This window comes from Ailuropoda melanoleuca, chromosome 1 (genome assembly GCF_002007445.2).
Source record: "Ailuropoda melanoleuca isolate Jingjing chromosome 1, ASM200744v2, whole genome shotgun sequence".
NCBI lineage: Eukaryota > Metazoa > Chordata > Mammalia > Carnivora > Ursidae > Ailuropoda > Ailuropoda melanoleuca.
In genome coordinates this window covers 67897062-67915918 of record NC_048218.1, presented here as the reverse complement: position 1 = coordinate 67915918, position 18857 = coordinate 67897062, and the positions used below count along the sequence as shown (strand labels likewise).

The following is an 18857-nucleotide window of genomic DNA, read 5'->3' as shown; positions in this document are numbered from 1 at the left end:
CTTCCCCACTGACCATTTACCTCCTCTGTCCTCAGGACTGCCAACTGCATGGAAGAGCCCTCCTCCTCATTCCATAGGGTGGCATAGCTGAGAAGGCTCGCTGTCTGTCCGGGAGCCCCAAGGTGGGGTGGCGGGGCATCGGTAGATGCCGCACACCGTGAGCGCAGGAGAGCAGTTGGCAGTTGTAAAGGTGAACTGGAGTTTGAGGAGAATGAAGTCTTAAAGCTCTGGACACTCAGGATTAGACACACCCTTGCGGCTTGCTCAGACATTTGGCGGATGCATTTCCTCCATCTCCTCCTCCGCGACAAATGTGGGATTGAGCCTGCTCTGTTCACCATTCTGAACACCAGAGGGGTGGGTCAGTGTCCAGAGAGCCGTGTGAACACGAGAAGATAAAAACCCTCAGATGGTTTGCTAATTTTCTCTTAATCTGTCTCTTTCTCACAAAGATCTGCTGTAAACTGAGCGCGTTCTCTTTCCCGCGCACCAAATCTGCTGTATCGGTTGAACTCATTTCTTTCCTGTGTCTTTGTCCTGAAAGTACTGATTATAACATCTAGAAGCCATGGTATTCCTTGTAGAGCATTAGAAACTTATTACTACATTCAACTTAAAATAGCTAAATAACTGATAACATGCTAAGTTAGACGTTGACATATGCTAGTCTTGGCTCAGATAGTTGGTATCTGATGCCAGGAACGTAATAAAATTTTATGGGAGAAAAAACTCAAAATTGGGCAAATTCTACCCATTACCTTGAATTTTTTTTTTCTTTTTTACTTTCTTGAGAGTTGGAAAAAGACCACTGCTGTTCAATTTTGGTGGTTAAACACCTCTGTCTAATTCGAGAGCCACTGCCTAGGAGTGGAGTGCTGGCTGGTTAACTGTGCCCCTGGTTGGTTGGAATGGTCCTTTTCCTTGGTGTCATTGTGCTGGGCACTGTCTAGCGGTGGACCCGCCCCAGGGAAACCAAGGAAGTTGTGAACTATCTTAACAACATCTGAAACCCTTTCCTTCCCTGCAGGCCAGCGGCGGTTGTGGGAGGCTGTGAAGAGGAGAAAGGCCATGTGCAAACGCAAGTCTTGGATGAGCAAGGTGCGTGGACGAGGAGCAAGAGGGGTGGGCAGCCTCGCAGGCCTCCCTGTGATGTCAGTCCTAGGAAACGCCCCCATTCCCAGGCAGGTGTCATCCGTCCTTGGTACAGACTTCCCTCCTCCAGGGTCTTACTAGGCACGGGGCTTGTAGAACTGCCTGGCTAAGTGTCTCGTCCCCACCAGAGATGGCACGTGAGTAGCCTGTGTGCCACAATGGCTTCACATCCCCTCCCGCTGTGCAGTCGCGCTGGGCGTGGAACAGGCGCTCGTTGACAAGTGCGCCGTAACCTGAGCCCTTGCTCTGTCTGACTATTGGGGCCAGTGTCCAGGGCAGAATGGTGGGGACTGTCTGGACCCAGGACATCTTTGCCTCGCTTCCCTCCTCCCCCACCTTCCCTAGTCTGCGGGCGGGGGGGGGGTTCTCTGGTCATCTGGCCCTGCTGACAGCTTCCTTCCCTGCAGCCTGCCCCCCTTCTCCCTTTGCCCTAATTTGGGTCTATGGAGTGGTGAGTCCCTGGTCTGACTCAGTGGAACTTTGCCCATTGTCTGGAAGACAATGCGAGAGGAAGTGAACCAGCCAGGGCCTTCCCTCCCCGCTTCTGGCCTCAGGGCTGGGGTNGGGGTGTCTCTTGGGAGCCTGTGGCCTTTTCTGGGGACACTGTCCTGGTCCCTTGCCCAGGTTTTAGGGAAGGATGAGTTTGTTGAGCGGATGAAGGCAGGAGGGAAGAGCTGTGCAGCACGCCAGGATTCAGGGGTCATGGACCCACCACACAGGAGGGCTTCGGGTCGGTCAGTGAACCTCTCCAGACTTGAGGCTTGTCTTCAGTAAGGGTGCTGGCGACACTTGTCTGGCTCACCCCAGCGGGCGGTGGACAAGGTCCCTTGAGATAAAGGTGTGGAGGGTCTTGTTAGCTGAGCACTGCTTGCAAACATAAGGGAGTTTAGTTATGGGAAGGAAGGACAGAGCAGTGGCTAGAAGAGGCCCTCAGATTGGAGACACCCCCTACGCATCCAGATAAGGCTCTGCCAGCCTTTGGGAGGCAGGGGCCCAAATGGACAGAGTCTGCGGCCTGAGGCCAAGGCTTGGGATGCCCCGGTGTGGGTGGCCAAGTCAGATCGATGGGGCCAACTCTGCTACTCAGGGTCCCCTTCCTCCTGTCCTCTGACCTTTGGCCCCTTCCCTCCACAGCCCAGGCTGCAGAGTCCCCTCCAGTCTTCCTTTCTCAGCTCTCGGCTCTAGGTGCCCCTCCAGAAGCCCAGCTGTCTTCCCAGGCCCTTCCCCAGCAAGGCCTTGCTTCATCTACCCCCCCTCCCCGCCCCGCCACACACACATTCACGGTCCAACCTCAGGCTCAAATTATCCTCTCCCCCTGGCCGGATGAAGGGCAGTCAGCTCCCCAGGGAGGGTGGAGACAGACAGCGCCAAATGGGCAACCCAGAGAAGGGGCCAGGGCTAAAAATGGAAAGGGAGGTGTTTGTGGAGGGCCCCTCGGGCTCCTGCCCCTCTACTCGGGTTAGGGGCCGGAGTCTGTGCTGGGTAGGGGGACAGGGAGGGACAGGTGGTGCAGAAGACGGGTCTGGAGTGGCTTTGGGCTCTCCCTGACCCCACAGCTGGGTGTGGGGCCACAGCAGTCACAAGCTACATGCCTGTCAGTCCATTTCTGGCACATACCCCAAGGCCACACTGAGACTGTGGGTTCCCGTTTGAGGGTGTGGTCTGGAGGAGGGGAGGGCCTGCAGCCAGGCTGCCCCCTGGCAGTTTGGCAAAGCCAGGACCTCTCTGGAGGCCTAACTGAGGATCCTGTGGGGCAGGAGCGAGGGACCGGCTACGGGGCCTCAGGCTTCCATCTGGCCCCTGGCTGCCTTCAAACAGGTGTTCAGTGGAAAGCGACTGGAGGCTGAGTTCCCCCCTCATCACTCTCAGAGCACCTTCCGGAAGACGTCACCCACCCCAGGGGGCCCGGCAGGGGAAGGGCCTCTGCAGAGCCTCACCTGCCTCATTGGGGAGAAGGACCTGCATCTATTCGAGAAGCTAGGAGATGGCTCCTTTGGCGTGGTGCGCAGGGGCGAGTGGGATGCCCCTTCGGGGAAGACGGTGAGCTTTCTGGGTCCTGTGGGATGTGGCGGAGGGACAGACCTCTAAGAGACTCTGGCAGAGTTGTGTCCCGTTCCCCCCCCACAGGCAGATCTTTCCCCTCTACTGGGATGTGAATGGGGCTGGGCACAGGTCGAAAAGGGGCTTGCTCTGGACTCCACGCTCAGCTTTAACTAGACATGTCTGTTTCTTTTTTTCAATTATAAAAATAATTATTATAAAACTTTGGAAGTTATATAAAAAATAAGAAAAAAACAATTGTTTGTAATACGCCGCTCAGAGGAAGCAGAGTTAGCATTTCAGCTTAGCGAATTTTTACATATGCACGGACCTGTGTAACCACTGCCCCGATCATGATAGAGAACAGTCCCAGCACCGCAGAAGGCACCCTCTTGCCCCTTCCACTGAGTATCCTCTTCCTCCAAGGGAAGCACTCTTCTGATTTTGTCACCATAGGTTCCTTTTTTGGCCATATATGTATATATTTTTAAGACTTTTTCATTTGAGAGAGAGAGAGAGAGAGAGAGAGAGGCAGAGCACAAGCAGGGGGAGCAGGAGAGGGAGAAGCAGGCTCCTCACTGAGCAGGGAGCCCGATGTGGGGCTTGATCCCAGGACCTGGAGATGATGACCTGAGCTGAAGGCAGACACTTAACCATCCGAGCCAGCCACCCAGGAGCCCCTTTTTGCACTATGTTTACAACATTTTCCTTCCACACCAAAGACATTTTTAGTGTTGCATTTTATGACAATATTTTAATATTCTGTCATCACACTGGTCATCTCTTATTTAACCTGGGCATTTCCCAGGAAGGGGGGCTGCCCTGCCCCAGCCACGCCACAGGCCCCTGTGACGTGCTCACCCATCCAGGTGAGCAGACCCGAGGCAGGGCTGTTTGGACCGAGTTGGAGGGAGGAGCAGGTCGGCTCAGAGTGTTGGGGCCTGGGGCCTGTCCTGACGCCTTCCCATCCCCACTCCGGGCAGGTGAGTGTGGCTGTGAAGTGCCTGAAGCCTGATGTGCTGAGCCAGCCGGAGGCCATGGACGACTTCATCCGGGAAGTTAACGCCATGCACTCGCTTGACCATCGCAACCTCATTCGCCTGTACGGTGTGGTGCTCACGCCGCCCATGAAGATGGTGAGTGCTGCGGGTGGCAGACGGGTGCTCAGGCAGGGTCTCTGCACCCCCAGATCTGCCGGTCGCCCTGCCTGCGCTGGGCTTCGTCCCTCCATCCTGATGAGGGACGCTTTGGTCCCCCACTGATGTGGCAGAGTGTCTCCTAGGGGCCTAGGCTGGTACCGTGTCCGCTGGAGCCTGTGTCCGTCTTTGGCTTTTGTTTGTGCTCATTGGCACAGAGTTGCACTCAGAGGAGGGGCTGGCCTTAGAGGTTCATTTTTAGAATTTCTAATCTGAGCCTCTGTGGGTTGCTTCTTTCTGGGTCTCGGGTTCCCATGATACCTGGAGGGAGAGGCTTGGGGAGCTGGAGGGGTCCTAGAGGTCCCCAGAGGGCAGGCCAGGAACGAGCATGGAGTGTGGCTCAGGCCTTCAGGAGAGGGCCTGGGAGCCCAGCATGGGGCACTGAGGGAGGGGCAGGGCTCAGCCACACTTACCCCTCCTGCCTCCCCCGTGGCCTCAGGTGACAGAGCTGGCGCCGCTCGGATCGCTGCTGGATCGGCTGCGCAAGCACCAGGGCCACTTCCTCCTGGGCACCCTGAGCCGCTATGCTGTGCAGGTAGCAGAGGGCATGGGCTACCTGGAGTCTAAGCGCTTCATTCACCGTGACCTGGCTGCCCGAAATCTGCTGTTGGCCGCCCGAGACCTGGTCAAGATCGGGGACTTCGGGTTGATGCGTGCACTTCCCCAGAATGACGACCACTATGTCATGCAAGAGCATCGCAAGGTGCCCTTTGCCTGGTGAGGGACAGGTGCTGCCGGCTCACAGGGCCTGGACCCCGTCCTGCCCCGTCCCGGTCCCTGCACACCCAGGCCTCAGAGCCTCCAGGGCTTCTCCAACCACAATAGCCTTTGTCTTCTCTGGGCCCGGGGCGCCCTTCTTGTGCGCAGTCCATCCACCTGTCCATGTAGGAATTCTCTGGGCCCGTGTGCTGGATAGTGCAATGCACGGGGATGAGTGCTGTGGGGGCTCGGAAAGGCTTCCCGGAGGACTCCATGGAAGCTCCTGAAATATCAGAAGTTAGCCAGGCAGACTGGTTGGCAAGGATGTCCCAGGTAGAGCTAGCCGCAGGCAGGGCCGGACCACGCTGGGCCTGGCAGGCTGACCAGGGACAGTCACCTGCACACTGAGAGGGTACCTGGCCCTGTCCTGGCCCCTCTGTGAGCTTCTCCTGTGCTGAGACCACTGTGGTCCATTGGTTCTGGATGCACCCGAAGGAGTGTGGTCTCCTTGCTTTGGGCTGTGAGAAGCAGGGTTTAGTTCTCCTTGCCAGAAAATCCTTCTAACCCAGGATGCACAGCCCCCCTCATGAGTAACTGATTTTACATCAGGCTGACTACACATTCCAGATTATGCCTCTTGCTCTGGAGTAGTCAGTAGCACTGCCTTCAGACCCAGGCACCCTGGTTTGGGTGGTAAATGATAAAGTTCCCCTACAGTGGCACCGTGAGATGAGCAGATCATTGTTACTCACATTTCACAGGTAAGAAACATGAGGCTCGGGGATCTTGAGGGACTGTCCCTGGGTCCCACCCCCTTTGAGTGGCAGGGCCAGCTCTCCAGTCCCAGGAGAGAGTCTCTGGTGCTGTGTTAGGTCAGCTTCCCCGTCACTGTGGCCCTTAGCCCACCCGGGAATACCCCTCTCCTGGCTCTGCTGAGGTAGCATTTCTCTGTCTCACCCAAAAGGGAGTCCCAGAGGGACTGTGGGATATTTGGGTGAAGCCGGTATAACTGTTTCCAGCCATTTCGGTTCTTCCTCAGACCCTATCCAAATTTTCCACCCACACCTTCCTGCTGAAATGACCCAAATCCCAGGATCCTGCCCCAAATCCGGAAATTGTCATCCTCCCACCACAATTAGAAAACAGCCTGAGATTTTATCCCCTCTCCTCCCCCTCACCGACTCCTGGAGCCTCTGACCTTTCCCCCCACTGCTTCCCTGACCTGCAGACTTCACCCTCGTCCCACCCAGGCTCCGTGGGAATAAAGACATGAGCACAGATGATTTTCTCCAAGTGTGTGCATCCCATAGTCAGTGAGTCCTGACCCTGTTCACTTCGCACGTGTCACCAGTGCCTGCTGCTGAGCCTGGCACACAGGCCCACAGCATGCTGTTGAGGGAATGTTTTATGTCCGTTGAGCTGATGTGGGTGGGCGTGCTCTGAGAGGCCTTTTGTCGGACCCCTGCCTCTGCCAGGTGTGCTCCTGAGAGCCTGAAGACACGCACCTTCTCCCATGCCAGTGACACCTGGATGTTTGGGGTCACACTGTGGGAGATGTTCACCTATGGCCAGGAGCCCTGGATTGGCCTCAATGGCAGTCAGGTGAGGGGCTGGAGATGAGCGCCCTACAGGATGGGTGGGGGTTGATTGGATTCCTGGCTCCCAACCTGGCCCTGTTGGAACTGGCTCTTACTTCCTAGGGTCCCTGTCCCCCTTGCCCTGTGTCCGCATATGACCCCTCAGCTGAGTAGAGAGAAGGGCCCCCAGTGGTGAGGAGAGGGACAGACTAGGGCTTGCTCACATTCTTTTCCCTTGCCATGGCCACCTACCCAGAGGCCTCAACCAGGGTGTAAGGGTCAGGGGCCCGGGGATAGGCTCCTGGAGACCTTTTCTTTGGGGTGCAGGCATGGTGGCCCCCAGCTCCAGTGGCTCCATGGGCTGGAGGGCAGGTGGGAAGTGAAGAGCCGGGTGCTCTGCTCGCTCACACTGCACCGCCCCACCGCCAGATTCTGCATAAGATTGACAAGGAGGGAGAGCGTCTGCCACGGCCTGAGGACTGCCCCCAGGATATCTACAACGTCATGGTTCAGTGCTGGGCCCACAAGCCAGAGGACAGACCCACCTTTGTGGCCCTGCGGGACTTCCTGCTGGAGGTGAGGGCTGGTCTGCACCCCGGGGCTGGGGTATCCAGGCAGGGGTCAGGCCCAGGCGGCTGTGACCTGTCTCTGCCCCCAGGCCCAGCCCACGGACATGCGGGCCCTTCAGGACTTTGAGGAACCAGACAAGCTGCACATCCAGATGAACGATGTCATCACCGTCATTGAGGGAAGGTAGGGAGCGCGGGGCTGCACCTGCATTGCCTCGAAGGGTGCAGGGTGGGGGTGGAGGGGCCTGCTGGCTGAGAGCTCTTCTGTCTCCAGGATTCCCATGACAACACAGGCTGGGGGGAGCCTGAGCTGTGCAGTCAGGGGAGGATGGACCTGGCTTGGCTCTTGAGCGCCTGGGGCTAAGTACCGGATGCTGCCGCTCCAAGGGAATCTCCCTGCCCCACACCGCCTCCTTTACCCTTTTCCCACTGGGCTCCAGCCCTGGCTGTGTGGGTCATAGCCAAGCTGCCGTTACGGTGAGGCGTAGGAAGTGGCCCAGCTTGGCCTCGGGGCCACAACTAGGGACTCTGGAACTCCTGAACATTCCTCTCATCTCCCCCTTCCCTTCTCGCCTCCTCCCAGGACAGGGACTCTTGACTACCCACCTGGGTGCCTATCAGTACCCCAAAGCAACCCAGCCTCTTCCTGCAGCCTCGGCCCTCCCACTGAGCCCCACTGTCCCCTCCCGGGGCTCCCCTCCATTCTCTGCTGGGCTGCCCACCTGGGCTTCTTCGCCCCCAGTCCCCATCACAGGGCCCTCTGTTCCTGACCCCTCCCTCCCGCCAGACACCTGGGATGCTTGTCTCTGCCTCCGGGCAGCATCTCCTGAGTCACGTCTCCTTCCTGTAGCCCCTGTTGGAGCCCTTCTGCCCAGGAGGCCCTACCCACCACTCACCCCACCCTCTGTTATCTGATCCCCAGGGCAGCTGAGGAACTGGTTGGGGCAGGGCAGGCTTGAGGTGCCTTTGGGGTAAGGGTGAGCATGGAGGACCAGGAAGAGGAGCAAGGCAGAGGGAATCCCCTGTGCTCCCAGCTTCTGTGACTCAGGGCGAGGCAGGCATGGGGGCAGGGGTTGCTTCCCACAGAGCCCTTTCTACCCGGACCTCAGGTTTGGGGGTCTGGGATTCTTAGTTAAATCCTGTGCCTCATGGGGGTTGGTAAGAGACGAGAGCTTCTGGGTTGAGTCAGAGTGGTGGAGTAGGCCTTGGAGCCCAGGATGGTTCTGGAGGAGCATGACCTGCCACCACTGTGGCCCCAGCACCTCCTCCCCAGACCAGGGCTCCCCTAGCCTTTGGGCCCAGTATCTGGGAATACAAATGACATATCAACAAGTTGTGGGGGTGGAGGTTTGGGGGGTAAGTGGTGGTGGACAAAAGCAGAAAACTCTTACGATGAGAGAGGCCCAGGGGTCAGGAAGGAAGATAGTCTCTGGATTTGGGGCTGGGGGCCAGACAGGGGACTATAGGCATGGCTCTCTGGGGAACATTCTAGAAATAGGAAAATGAGGGTGAGGGCCCATCTGGAGGGGTATTACAGGGCCTTAAGTCAGAAGCCTGGATCTATACCTATTCCTACCTCTAGGAGCCCGAAGACCTTGGACCTGACCCCTCTTGTGCACCGTAGCCCTCAGGTCTTTGTTTCCCCCCATCCCTTGCTGTCAGCGGGGGCCCAGTGTTCCCCAGGGGGTGACTCAGTTGCTGCTTGTGTTCTGGGTGTGTGTCTCTGGAGCCGGTGCCCTGGGTTACCACCAGAGCTAGGCGGGCAGCAGGTGGGGCCCCGGGGGAGCCACTCCTCTTGGGAGGCACCATGGTCATGCCCTGCCCCACCCTTGCGTCCCAGGCTCAGGTTGGCCAGTGCGGGCTCGCTGGGCTCCTCCTCCCGGGCCATGGCCGACTTGGACCACAGTGCCTGCTCGTGGTTCCTGGAGCTGCTCAGGAGGTGGGAGGTGAGGGGCAGGAGGCCACAACAGCCGGTGAGGCTCTGGGGATGGGCCTGTGTGCGGGTGGTTCCAGAGCTTTCACTCTGTCCCCTTGTTTTCTCGGTGCCCAAATGTCTCTGTTTGTTTGGCTGACTTTGTCTCCATGTCTCTGGGTGGAGGGGTTGTCAGTTCACTTGTGGCTTTTGGGGCCTGGGCTTATACGTGTGGGTCTCTGCTTCCCGTCTGCTCTTAGCCGGGCTCTCAGCTCTCTGTCTGCTCCTCCATCAGCCCTGGATTCCTTTTGTGGAAGCGGTGCCAGTGTTTGTTTCCAGGTCGAGTCTGGGATCCCCTCGTCCCCAGCTCAGTGCTTCTCGGGGCGCCAGGCAGTGGGCAGGGAGAGGACACCAGACGTTCTGTCGCGCTTGTGAGGTGCTGTCTAGATGGAGGAACAAATGACGAACGGGTCTTTTCCAGGGGCTCTTGCTTCGAAGCTGGATGGCCAGGAGCACTTTCATGTTCTGTTTTGGTAGAACCAGAGAAGGGAGACAGGTTTTGAAATCCGTCTTCGGGGCCCTGGCCTGGCCTGGTCCCCGGAGCCTCTGCTCGGTCCAGAGGCGGGGGGTTGTCCCTCAAACCCAGGGGCTGCCTGGGTCACTCAGAGAGAAGTGGGTGGGGGCCGTGTTTTGAGCAGAATGTTTAAGCAACATTTATCGGCCATTTCTGGACTGGACTACCTTAGGCAAGGACTGGGACAGGGGGCTGAGATTTCCAGAAGCTGGTCCCAAATAGAGCAGGGACAGCCTTAGGCAATTCTCGGCTCAGGCCTTGGTTTCCCAGGTTCCCCTCTGCTTCTTGCCTGTCCCAGGATGCTAGCAGGCAGCAGGAAATAGAAAATTCTTGCTGGAGGTGCTGGGCCCTTTTCTCTCTCCCTCGGGGACTTCTGTCTGCACCGCAGTGTCTGCCCATGGTGGGTCTGACCCTCCCTTTGCAGACTCTGGTCTGTTTTAGCAGGGGAGTGGGTGTGGCCAGTGCAGGCCAGGTGGGGAGGGTGGCCTTTCTGAGCCCCTGGCATCTGGGTCCCACCAAACCACAGAGGGGGCTAGGCAGACAGCGTGGTATAGCATTGGCCATCTCAAGAGTTACATCTGTGCCCTCTCGGGAGGATGCTGCTTCTGAATGTGCTTGGGATGTGACTTCCGAGGGTGTCTCTCTCTCTCTTTCTTCCACATGCCCTGTACTCCCAACTCCCCTCCCCCAGGAGCAAAGTGTTTGTGGGAAGTGATGTCAGGACTCCCAGCAGTCACGGGGGAGCCCCCTCAGCCATACCTGTAATAAGGGGAGGTGGGTTGGTGTCTCTCACTCTCCGAAGCGGGTCCAGAGGAGCCGCTGTGTGAGGACTTTGGCTGTGCTGGCAAAAGGAAAGGGGTGGAGGGGCTCTCTGTTCCTCCTGCCAGTCTGGCCTTGTTCAGGGTCCACAGGGAGGACATGGTCACAGGGCAGACCTGGCCTTGGACATAATTCCATTCTCCGCTGAACGACCTCTCTGCCTCGGCTGCCTCCCTCACCCAGGTTAATGAGCACCTCCGAAGAGGGGTGGAGAGCGGAGTCCAACGTCCAGCCTGGGGTTGGTGTCTGAGAAAGTCTGTGGAGATGCACGCAGAACCCAGGGAGCCAGCTGGTGCAGGAGGGAGGGGGAGAGCAGCAGCAGGGTCCCCTGGTGGCAGGCATCCCTCTTCACCCCTGCTTCATGGGAGGACATCAGCCTCAGCCAGCTCCCAGCTGCCGGAATGGCCCTACTGTTTTCCGATGGGCTTTGTCCCTTCTTGGGTGTTGTCCTCTCTTCTTCCTTCCTTTCCTGCCCTTCCCACCCCAGGGCAGGGTGTAATCACAGGGTTGCTCTGTCTGGTGGTGGGCTGGTCAGTGGCCCTGTTTATAGGGAGGCTGGGCTCCCAACCCTCCCCTGCCCCACCTCTTGGCTTCCCAAGCACTGCTGTACTCGTGGGGTTTGACTTGTGATCTGCAGAGCAGGCGGTGCGAGGTCATGCTGCTCCCAATGGGCCACGTCACCTTTCGGAGGAGGGTCCAGGAGCTCCACCTCCATCCCCCCTCGGCCCCTGCGGTCTGGCTCCAGTTTGGAGGAGACCTTTACGCTCCCGGCTGCGTGGATGGGATTGCCTGGGTAGGCATCCATGTCCGGCACAGCGGCATGAGGCTGTCATTCTGTCTGCCTAGCTCAGAGCCCACCCACGTTGTCAGGTGTGAGTGATCCGGTGACAGATGCAGGAGCCATAATCTGCCATTCGAAGTGTCCAAGAGGGCCGCCTCCTGCCTTGACCCCCACTCCAGGCCGGGCTGAGGCTCCATCAGCAGAGGTTTCTTGTCAGATCAGAGTGAGGGGCTGGTGGTCCCACAGTCTGGCTACGCTGGGAAGCTGGGTCCCTTTCTAGACCTCGTATTTAAGGCAAGAGTAGAGTTCCCCAGGAGATGGCTGGGGGTAAGGGGGAGGGTCCCACAGCCCTGCCTAGAGGTTGTGGAAGGCATTGGAGATACAGAACTGGTGATGGGACAGCGTGGATTGCTTTGAGTGTTTCCAAATGCACGAGGGGCTGCGTGCAGGAGATAGAGTGTGGTTGGAGGGCTTGGCTCCAAGCCCAGTGCTGAGGCCGTGGTGCTCCTTTGGACCCTGCAGCTCAGGGTGCCCGGAAACTGGGCTGAAGAGCAGAATCCGGTGACCGGAGGGTGGGGGTCCAGGCCTTGCCAGGAGGAAGGAGATGAGGCAGCTTTGTAGGAAGGGTGCTGGCTTGCAGACTAACAACTGAATTTGAATCCTGGGTCTGCTACGATCTGTCTGGGAACTGTAGGCAACTCCTGTCACTTGTTTGAATCTGTTTCCTTATTTGTAAACTGTAGGAAAAGCTGTCTGACCCACCTAGGTATCTTGGGGTAAGGTGTGTGCAAACAGCTGGGGCCTGTACCGGGGGAGTGACTGGTCATGGGGCAGACAGGCTCATGGCAGATCACCCTGGTCTCAGGGCCGTAGCCCTCAAGCCCCCTTCTGTCAAGGTTGTCAGGTATCATGGCTAGAAAGCTTGGTATGAAAAGGATCCTGCTCCCTGGTCCCCCCCCCCCATCATGCCTGGCGTTCATCATGTCATCTCTGTGGAGCAGGGCTGAGAATTACTGGTGGCGTGGGCAGAACACACGGACGCTGTGTGTGGGGCCCTTCCCGCGCAACGTGGTGACCTCCGTGGCTGGCCTGTCGGCCCAGGACATCAGTCAACCCCTGCAGAATAGCTTCATCCACACGGGACATGGCGACAGTGACCCCCGCCACTGCTGGGGCTTCCCCGACAAGATCGACGAGTGAGTGTGATTGGGGGTGGGGGGGGTCCCCTGTGGCTCCAGAGTCTGCAGCCCCTCCCTGAGCACACAGGCTCTTGCTGGCTTCCAAGGTCCTTGTCATAACTGTGGGGCAGAGGGTCTCACTGCCCAGAAGCTGTTCCCTGTGGGCAGAACCAGGGTTAGGATCTTCAAAGGATGGAGACACACTTCTCTTTGGTGGAATCCCTGCCGGCACACTGACCTTAGGAAAAGGGACTTGGGGACAGCCTTTGGAAGGAGTTCAGCGGGAAAGCTGTCACGCTCCCCAGTGTTTGTGTAGTAGCTTCCCACTCGGTTGGTGGGGTCCCAGACGCTGAGCCTGCTGGCCCGGGGGTCAAGTGAGCTGGTGTTCCCAGACCTGTGGGTGCAGAGAAAGAGCTCCCTGTGGGGAGATTCCAGAAGGAAGGTTAGGCAGCACCCCAGCTGCCTGCTCACTCTGTGCCTGGCGGGGGTGGGGGTTCAGTCTCCTTTAAACGAAAGGATGAGGTCACTGGGGGGCATCTGGGGAGGACAAGAGAATTAGTCACTTCCTGAGTGCCCTGCCCCAGCAAGCCACCTGGCCGCTCTTCTCTCTACCGGCCCCAGGGGGCTTCCAGGGCGCCCTTTCTCCTCTGACTTCTCCTGACGTTCGGTTCTGCCCTGAAAGGTGCTATGAAGTAGGCCTTACCCCTTGCCCTCACACCAGAACGCAGCCCCCGGGAGAGCAGCTGGTATCTCTTACCTCCCAAGAGCCAGGCGCAGGCCTGAGGGTATTGGGGTGAGGTATGTAGACCGCCCTCCAAAAGGAGGCCCCGGCGCCCTCTGCCCTGCTCCTGGCGTGCTGTGGCCAGCCCAGCACCATTCCTCCAGGCTTTAATCAGCCCAGTGACTAAGTCCCAGGGCCTGACAATCAGCACAGGGCTTGAGAGGGTGAATCGGGAGCAGGCCAGGTGGCCCAGCCTCTTCCACCTGGCAGTGGGGCAAGAGGGTGCCTCTGGCCCACCCTGACAGGGTAGTGCGGCCGGGGTGCATCAGAGGAGTGCGCCCGCAGGTGGCTGCCAGGCGTGGGAGAGGTCCATGGCAGTTGCGGAGGGCCAGCTCTGTTCCTGTGGGGTATTCTTGGAGCCCCTTCGGCCCAGGCTTTTCAGCCTATAGTCAGAACTTCTGCCCTGCCCTCTCTCCTTGACACCTCCCCTGGGTACAGTCTTTGGGGAACTGCAGGGAGTTGGAAATCCTGTGCTTCCCACCCAGCTCTGTGCAAGGCTTGGGCAAGATAGGTTCCCTGCACGCCCTCGGGGTTTTATTCTCTGCCTGGCCCGGGGCCTCTCCTCCTGAGGTTTCCCCGCTCTCACCACTGCACACTCTTCCCCCAGCCTCCCCCCTCTGACCCAGTTGTCTCCCCACAGACTGTACCTGGGAAACCCCATGGACCCTCCTGACCTGCTGAGCGTGGAACTGAGCACCTCCCGACCCACCCAGCATCTAGGAAGGGTGAAAAGTAAGAACCCAGCTTGCCCCGAGTTCGTCCGCTGCCCAGGAAGAGGCACTGTCATCTGCGAGCGCACCGAGCCGGCTGCGCTGGCTCTGGGACAGCTGGGTCAGGGCTGCAGGGGGACAGCTGTGCCCTGGCTCCGGCTGGCTGTGGGGTGGGAGACGAGAGGCAGCTGTATCCGCCGAGGTGGGCATCTTCGGCCAGTCTCCTGTGTTGGCCTGCCCGCCTCAGCTTTCCTCTTCCCTCCTCCCGGCCGTGCTCAGATGCTGGCTCTCCTCACTCCCCCTAATCCTGCTGTCCTCTCCTGAGCCAAAACCACCCCACGGGCTTCCCGCTGGCCAGGAGCCCCATCCATCTCCCGGATCCTGTGCTTGTTGCTCCGGAACACAGTTTCCCCCATCCTGCCGCCCCACTGCTTCCCATTGCTGTTGGGTTTGTACGTTCACGCGCCCCTATTCACTGCCTTCTCTCTGTCTCTCTCCACACTCTGCCCTCTCGTCTGGCTGTCTTCCCTCCCCTGTCCTCTGTCTGTCCCGCTCTGTCCCTTCTCCTCTCCGCATGGCCTTTCTTGCAGGGGAGCCTCCACCTCGCCCACCTCAGCCTGCCATCTTCACTCAGAGTAAGTGGGGCTGCTCTCGATGCCTTGGCCCCTGCCCCCGTCCCCTCTCTCCTCTCATTCCTCCTCTCCTTCTGGAAGGTACAGAGTCCTGGTGGGCTGGCTGGCTGTGTGGGAGGGGACGTGGGGTGTGTGCTGTGAGCTTTTACTGCTGACCTTGGCCCAGCATGCCTGCCTCTCCCCCGACCCCCAAAAGCCTGGGCTTCGGGAGCAAGTGTGGGGTCCTGGCACCCACCTCTCTGCCATCACCTGGCCCTGCCGCAGTATTTGGGACCTGTGGGGGCTGTGTCTGGGCTTTCAAGTTGCTTGGTCAGGAGTGCCTGCTGCCCTGGGTGGGGGGGGGGGGCGTTGCCCTTAGCCCCTGCCTGCACTAATGGTGTGCCATAATGGGGTGGGATAAGTGATTACTAACCAGGGCCCAGGAGCCCAGGTATTTGGGGTCTTGTGTGTTGGGGTGTCAGGCAGCTGTGGGGTGTTGCTTGCTGTAGCTGAGATGGCGGCAAGGGCTCCTCAGCCCGTGTGGAGAGCTGACAGTCTCCGGAGCAGGTTCTGTCCTCCTGTTTGAACAGGGTTGGTGTGCACTGAGAATTTTGGCAGCCGAGGGCTAACCTCTGCAGGGCAGTGGGAGTGGGGAGTTGGGGGAAGATACTTGCCTTTCTCTCCCTGCCTGACGCTGCCTTCCTGTTGGGGTCTCCCTTTCTATCCTAGAGCCAACCTATGACCCCGTGAGTGAGGACCAGGACCCCCTGTCCAGCGACTTCAAGAGGCTGGGCCTCCGGAAACCAGCCCTGACCCGTGGGCTGTGGCTAGCGAAGCCCTCGGCTCGGGTCCCGGGCACCAAGGCGGGTCGCGGTGGTGGGGGCGAGGTCACACTCATTGACTTTGGCGAGGAGCCTGTCGTCCCCGCCCCGCGACCCTGCGCGCTCTCGCTGGCGCAGCTGGCCATGGACGCCTGCTCCTTACTGGACAAGACCCCGCCACAGAGCCCCACGCGGGCCCTGCCCCGGCCCCTGCACCCCACGCCTGTGGTGGACTGGGACGCGCGCCCACTGCCCCCGCCTCCTGCCTACGACGATGTGGCCCAGGATGAGGATGACTTTGAGGTCTGCTCCATCAACAGCACCCTGGTGGGTGCAGGGGTCTGTGCTGGGCCCAGCCAGGGTGAAACCAACTACGCCTTTGTGCCTGAGCAGGCGCAGTTGCTCCCTCCCCTGGAGGACAATCTGTTCCTCCCACCCCAGGGTGGGAGCAAGCCGCCCAGCTTGGCCCAGACGGCAGAGATCTTCCAGGCGCTGCAGCAGGAGTGCATGCGGCAGCTGCAGGTCCCGGCGGGCTCCCTGGGCCCTTCTCCCGGCCCGGCCCCAGCGGGTGAGGACAAGCCCCAGGTGCCCCCCCGCGTGCCCATTCCCCCGAGGCCCACTCGCCCACGTGGCGAGCTGTCGCCGGCCTCCTCAGGTGAGGAGGAGATGGGGCGGTGGCCCGGACCGGCCTCCCCTCCCCGGGTGCCTCCCCGGGAGCCCCTGTCCCCTCAAGGCTCAAGGACCCCTAGCCCCCTGGTACCGCCCGGAAGCTCCCCGCTGCCGCCCCGGCTCTCCAGCTCACCGGGCAAGACCATGCCCACCACCCAAAGCTTTGCCTCAGACCCCAAGTATGCCACACCCCAAGTGATTCAGGCGCCTGGCCCGCGGGCTGGTCCCTGCATCCTGCCCATTGTCCGCGACGGCAAGAAGGTCAGCAGCACCCACTATTACCTGCTGCCTGAGCGCCCACCCTACCTGGAGCGCTATCAGCGCTTCCTGCGTGAGGCGCAGAGCCCCGAAGAGCCGGCCCCCCTGCCTGGGCCCCTGCTGCTGCCCCCGCCCAGCACCCCAGCCCCTGCCGCCCCCACGGCCACTGTTCGACCGATGCCCCAGGCTGCCCCAGACCCCAAGGCCAACTTCTCCACCAACAACAGTAACCCAGGGGCCCGGCCACCAGCCCTGAGGGCCACGGCGCGGCTGCCACAGAGGGGCTGCCCTGGGGACGGGCCAGAGGCTGGACGGCCGGCAGACAAGATCCAGATGGTGAGTGCCGGGCCTGGCCGCCGGGTGGAGGGGCAGGGCCCCCAGGGCCCCAGAGGAATGGGCCCAAGTGGCGCTGACGGGTAGGTGGGTGGGTGTGCCCAGCTGCAGGCCATGGTGCATGGGGTGACCACAGAGGAGTGCCAGGCAGCCCTGCAGAGCCACAGCTGGAGCGTGCAGAGGGCTGCCCAGTATCTGAAGGTACCGCCACCACCTGCCCGCTCTGGCTTGCAGGGACCCTGAAGACTGGTGCTGCCGCTCTCACCTCCCCTTGCCCCTCCCTGCCCTCCCGCCTCCGGCTCTCCTCTGCCCCGACCCCAGCCAACCCCAGCCGGTGCGCTTCAGCCCCGTGTGTCCCATGGCCGCACCCTCTGCCCCTCAGGTGGAGCAGCTCTTCGGGTTGGGCCTGCGGCCGCGAAGCGAGTGCCACAAAGTGCTGGAGCTGTGCGACTGGAACCTGGAGCAAGCCGGCTGCCACCTTCTGGGCTCCTGTGGCCCGGCCCACCACAAGTGAGTGAGCCCTGTCCCGGAGTACACCTCACGGGCCACGCGTGGTCCGGGGACGCAGAGCTCCCCGGCCTAGGGTGGGGCAGGCAGCCCGATGCCAGGAATGCAGACAGTTGTGGCTGAACACAGTTTCTCCTAAGCACCTTTAGACTTTTTAGCCCCTTGGTTCAAATGAACTAATGAGTAAAAGAGGGAACCGGAGCCTCTCCTCCCGTGGGGGTCATTTACAGTGCCTGTTGCGCAGTCTGATAGTCTAAGAAACGATACTGCTGTTCTCTTTATTATTACTATTATTAAAGATAAAAGGCATCCCAGGACGATAAGTTCCAAAATCGTTGCTGACTTTTCAGCTGATTAGCCTAGCTCCAAGAGGCCTTCTTGTGCCCACCCACACTAGACACTCCCTGTTCTGTTGCATCGGCCCCTCTGTTGATAGAGGGGCTTTCTGGTGGTTTCCCACCCTCTAGGCGCTGAGATGTCCAGAGAGCCAGAGGGTCTGCCCTGAAGGAATCACTTGAGCCTGTCCATCTCACAGGGGTGGGGAGAGACCCCGCTCGGGCCTGGAGGACCTGCTGCCACTTGCTGCTCCTAGTGGCGGAGCCAGGCCAAGGCAGTAGGAGACCGGGAGCCCCGCCTTGCCGTCCCTCCCTCACCCAGTGCTGTCCCGCAACTTTGGATCAGCCCTTGGTACCCTCAGCCAAGGGGCAGGAAGAAGCCCTGTGAAGGCAGGCCTGGTGGCGGCCTCAGCAGGCCCTGCAGCTGACCTGCCTCTGGCTCCAGCCCCCGGTGTGGGGCCTGTGGCCGGAGCGTGTCCCCAGGCTCTGCCCACGGGGAAGCCAGGCTTGACCCGTGCAGGGAGGATGTGTTGGCTACACAGAAGGGCGGACCAGCACCCAGCAGGCCCTCCCTGGGGCAGGGCCCTTCTCCAGGGATCCCCCTGGTGGGCAGTTGGGGTGTCGGAGAGAATGTGACTTGTGGCCTCGCCATGGATACGTTATGGGACTTGGCTGGTCTTAGGATCTTGTGCCTGGAAATAGCCCTAAGTGGCTCAGGAAGCAGAGCAAGGGTGCCAGATTGTTCTCTGGCAGGGACCAGGGCCCAAGGCCCCAGGGTTGGAAGGAGACCAAGGGGGCAGCTGCCCTGGAGGGACACCAGAGCTTCCTCTTTGACCCAGCTCCTCCCCTGTGCTGTTCCATGTTTTCCTGCCAACGTCTGCCGCCAAAGTTGCTGCCCCAGCTGTGGATCCCTGCTTCTTCCAGAGAAATAAAGCTAGTTTCTATTTTACGTTACTTACTTGTGCCTGCCTGTTTCTTTGCCTCTTGGTCATCAGCCGCAGGCCCCAGGGCTTCCCAGGCCACCATCTGTCCGGGCAGCGGGCCTTCTGGCCCCACCTGTGGGCAGAGGGAGGAAGTGTGGCCTGGGTGAGCCTCGGGGCTCCCTCCCCTTCAGGGCTGACAGAGGGCAGAGGCCCCTGATGTAGTCACGGACTCACAGTCCCCATGTTCTTGCTCTAGAGTTCCCAGAGGCAGGGTATACTGCCGGAGAGAGCTGGAGCTAAACCAGAAACTTCCATAATAAGGAAAGCTTCAGTATGTATTTCAATTTTGGTTTTCTGACTATTTCCTATGGTTCAAAACTCGGAAGGTATGGAGGAGGCTAGAGCGCAGTCT

General features: G+C 59.9%; 1 protein-coding gene across 21 annotated transcripts in view; it reads left to right on the top strand.

Moving 5' to 3' along the window:
- Positions 1–18476, top strand: part of TNK2 (tyrosine kinase non receptor 2) — a 46336-nt gene extending 27860 nt beyond the window's left edge. For 6 of the 21 annotated variants that reach the window (XM_034660010.1, XM_034660031.1, XM_034660002.1 and 3 more), the window contains 14 exons: positions 1028–1098; positions 2971–3192; positions 4176–4328; positions 4828–5105; positions 6563–6689; positions 7094–7240; positions 7323–7417; positions 12321–12515; positions 13919–14010; positions 14579–14623; positions 15329–16683; positions 16786–16881; positions 17063–17190; positions 17655–18476. In XM_034660010.1, the coding sequence (XP_034515901.1) occupies positions 1028–1098; positions 2971–3192; positions 4176–4328; positions 4828–5105; positions 6563–6689; positions 7094–7240; positions 7323–7417; positions 12321–12515; positions 13919–14010; positions 14579–14623; positions 15329–16683; positions 16786–16881; positions 17063–17190; positions 17655–17661 (3011 nt within the window). In that variant the 3' untranslated portion in view covers positions 17662–18476. Of the gene's footprint in view, positions 1–35; positions 191–1027; positions 1099–2970; positions 3193–4175; positions 4329–4827; positions 5106–6562; positions 6690–7093; positions 7241–7322; positions 7418–12320; positions 12516–13918; positions 14011–14578; positions 14624–15328; positions 16684–16785; positions 16882–16914; positions 17043–17062; positions 17195–17654 lie in introns of those variants that run through there. The other 15 variants (XM_034660036.1, XM_034659974.1, XM_034659988.1 and 12 more) reach the window with 11 other exon arrangements.
- Positions 18477–18857: the final 381 nt, after the last annotated feature.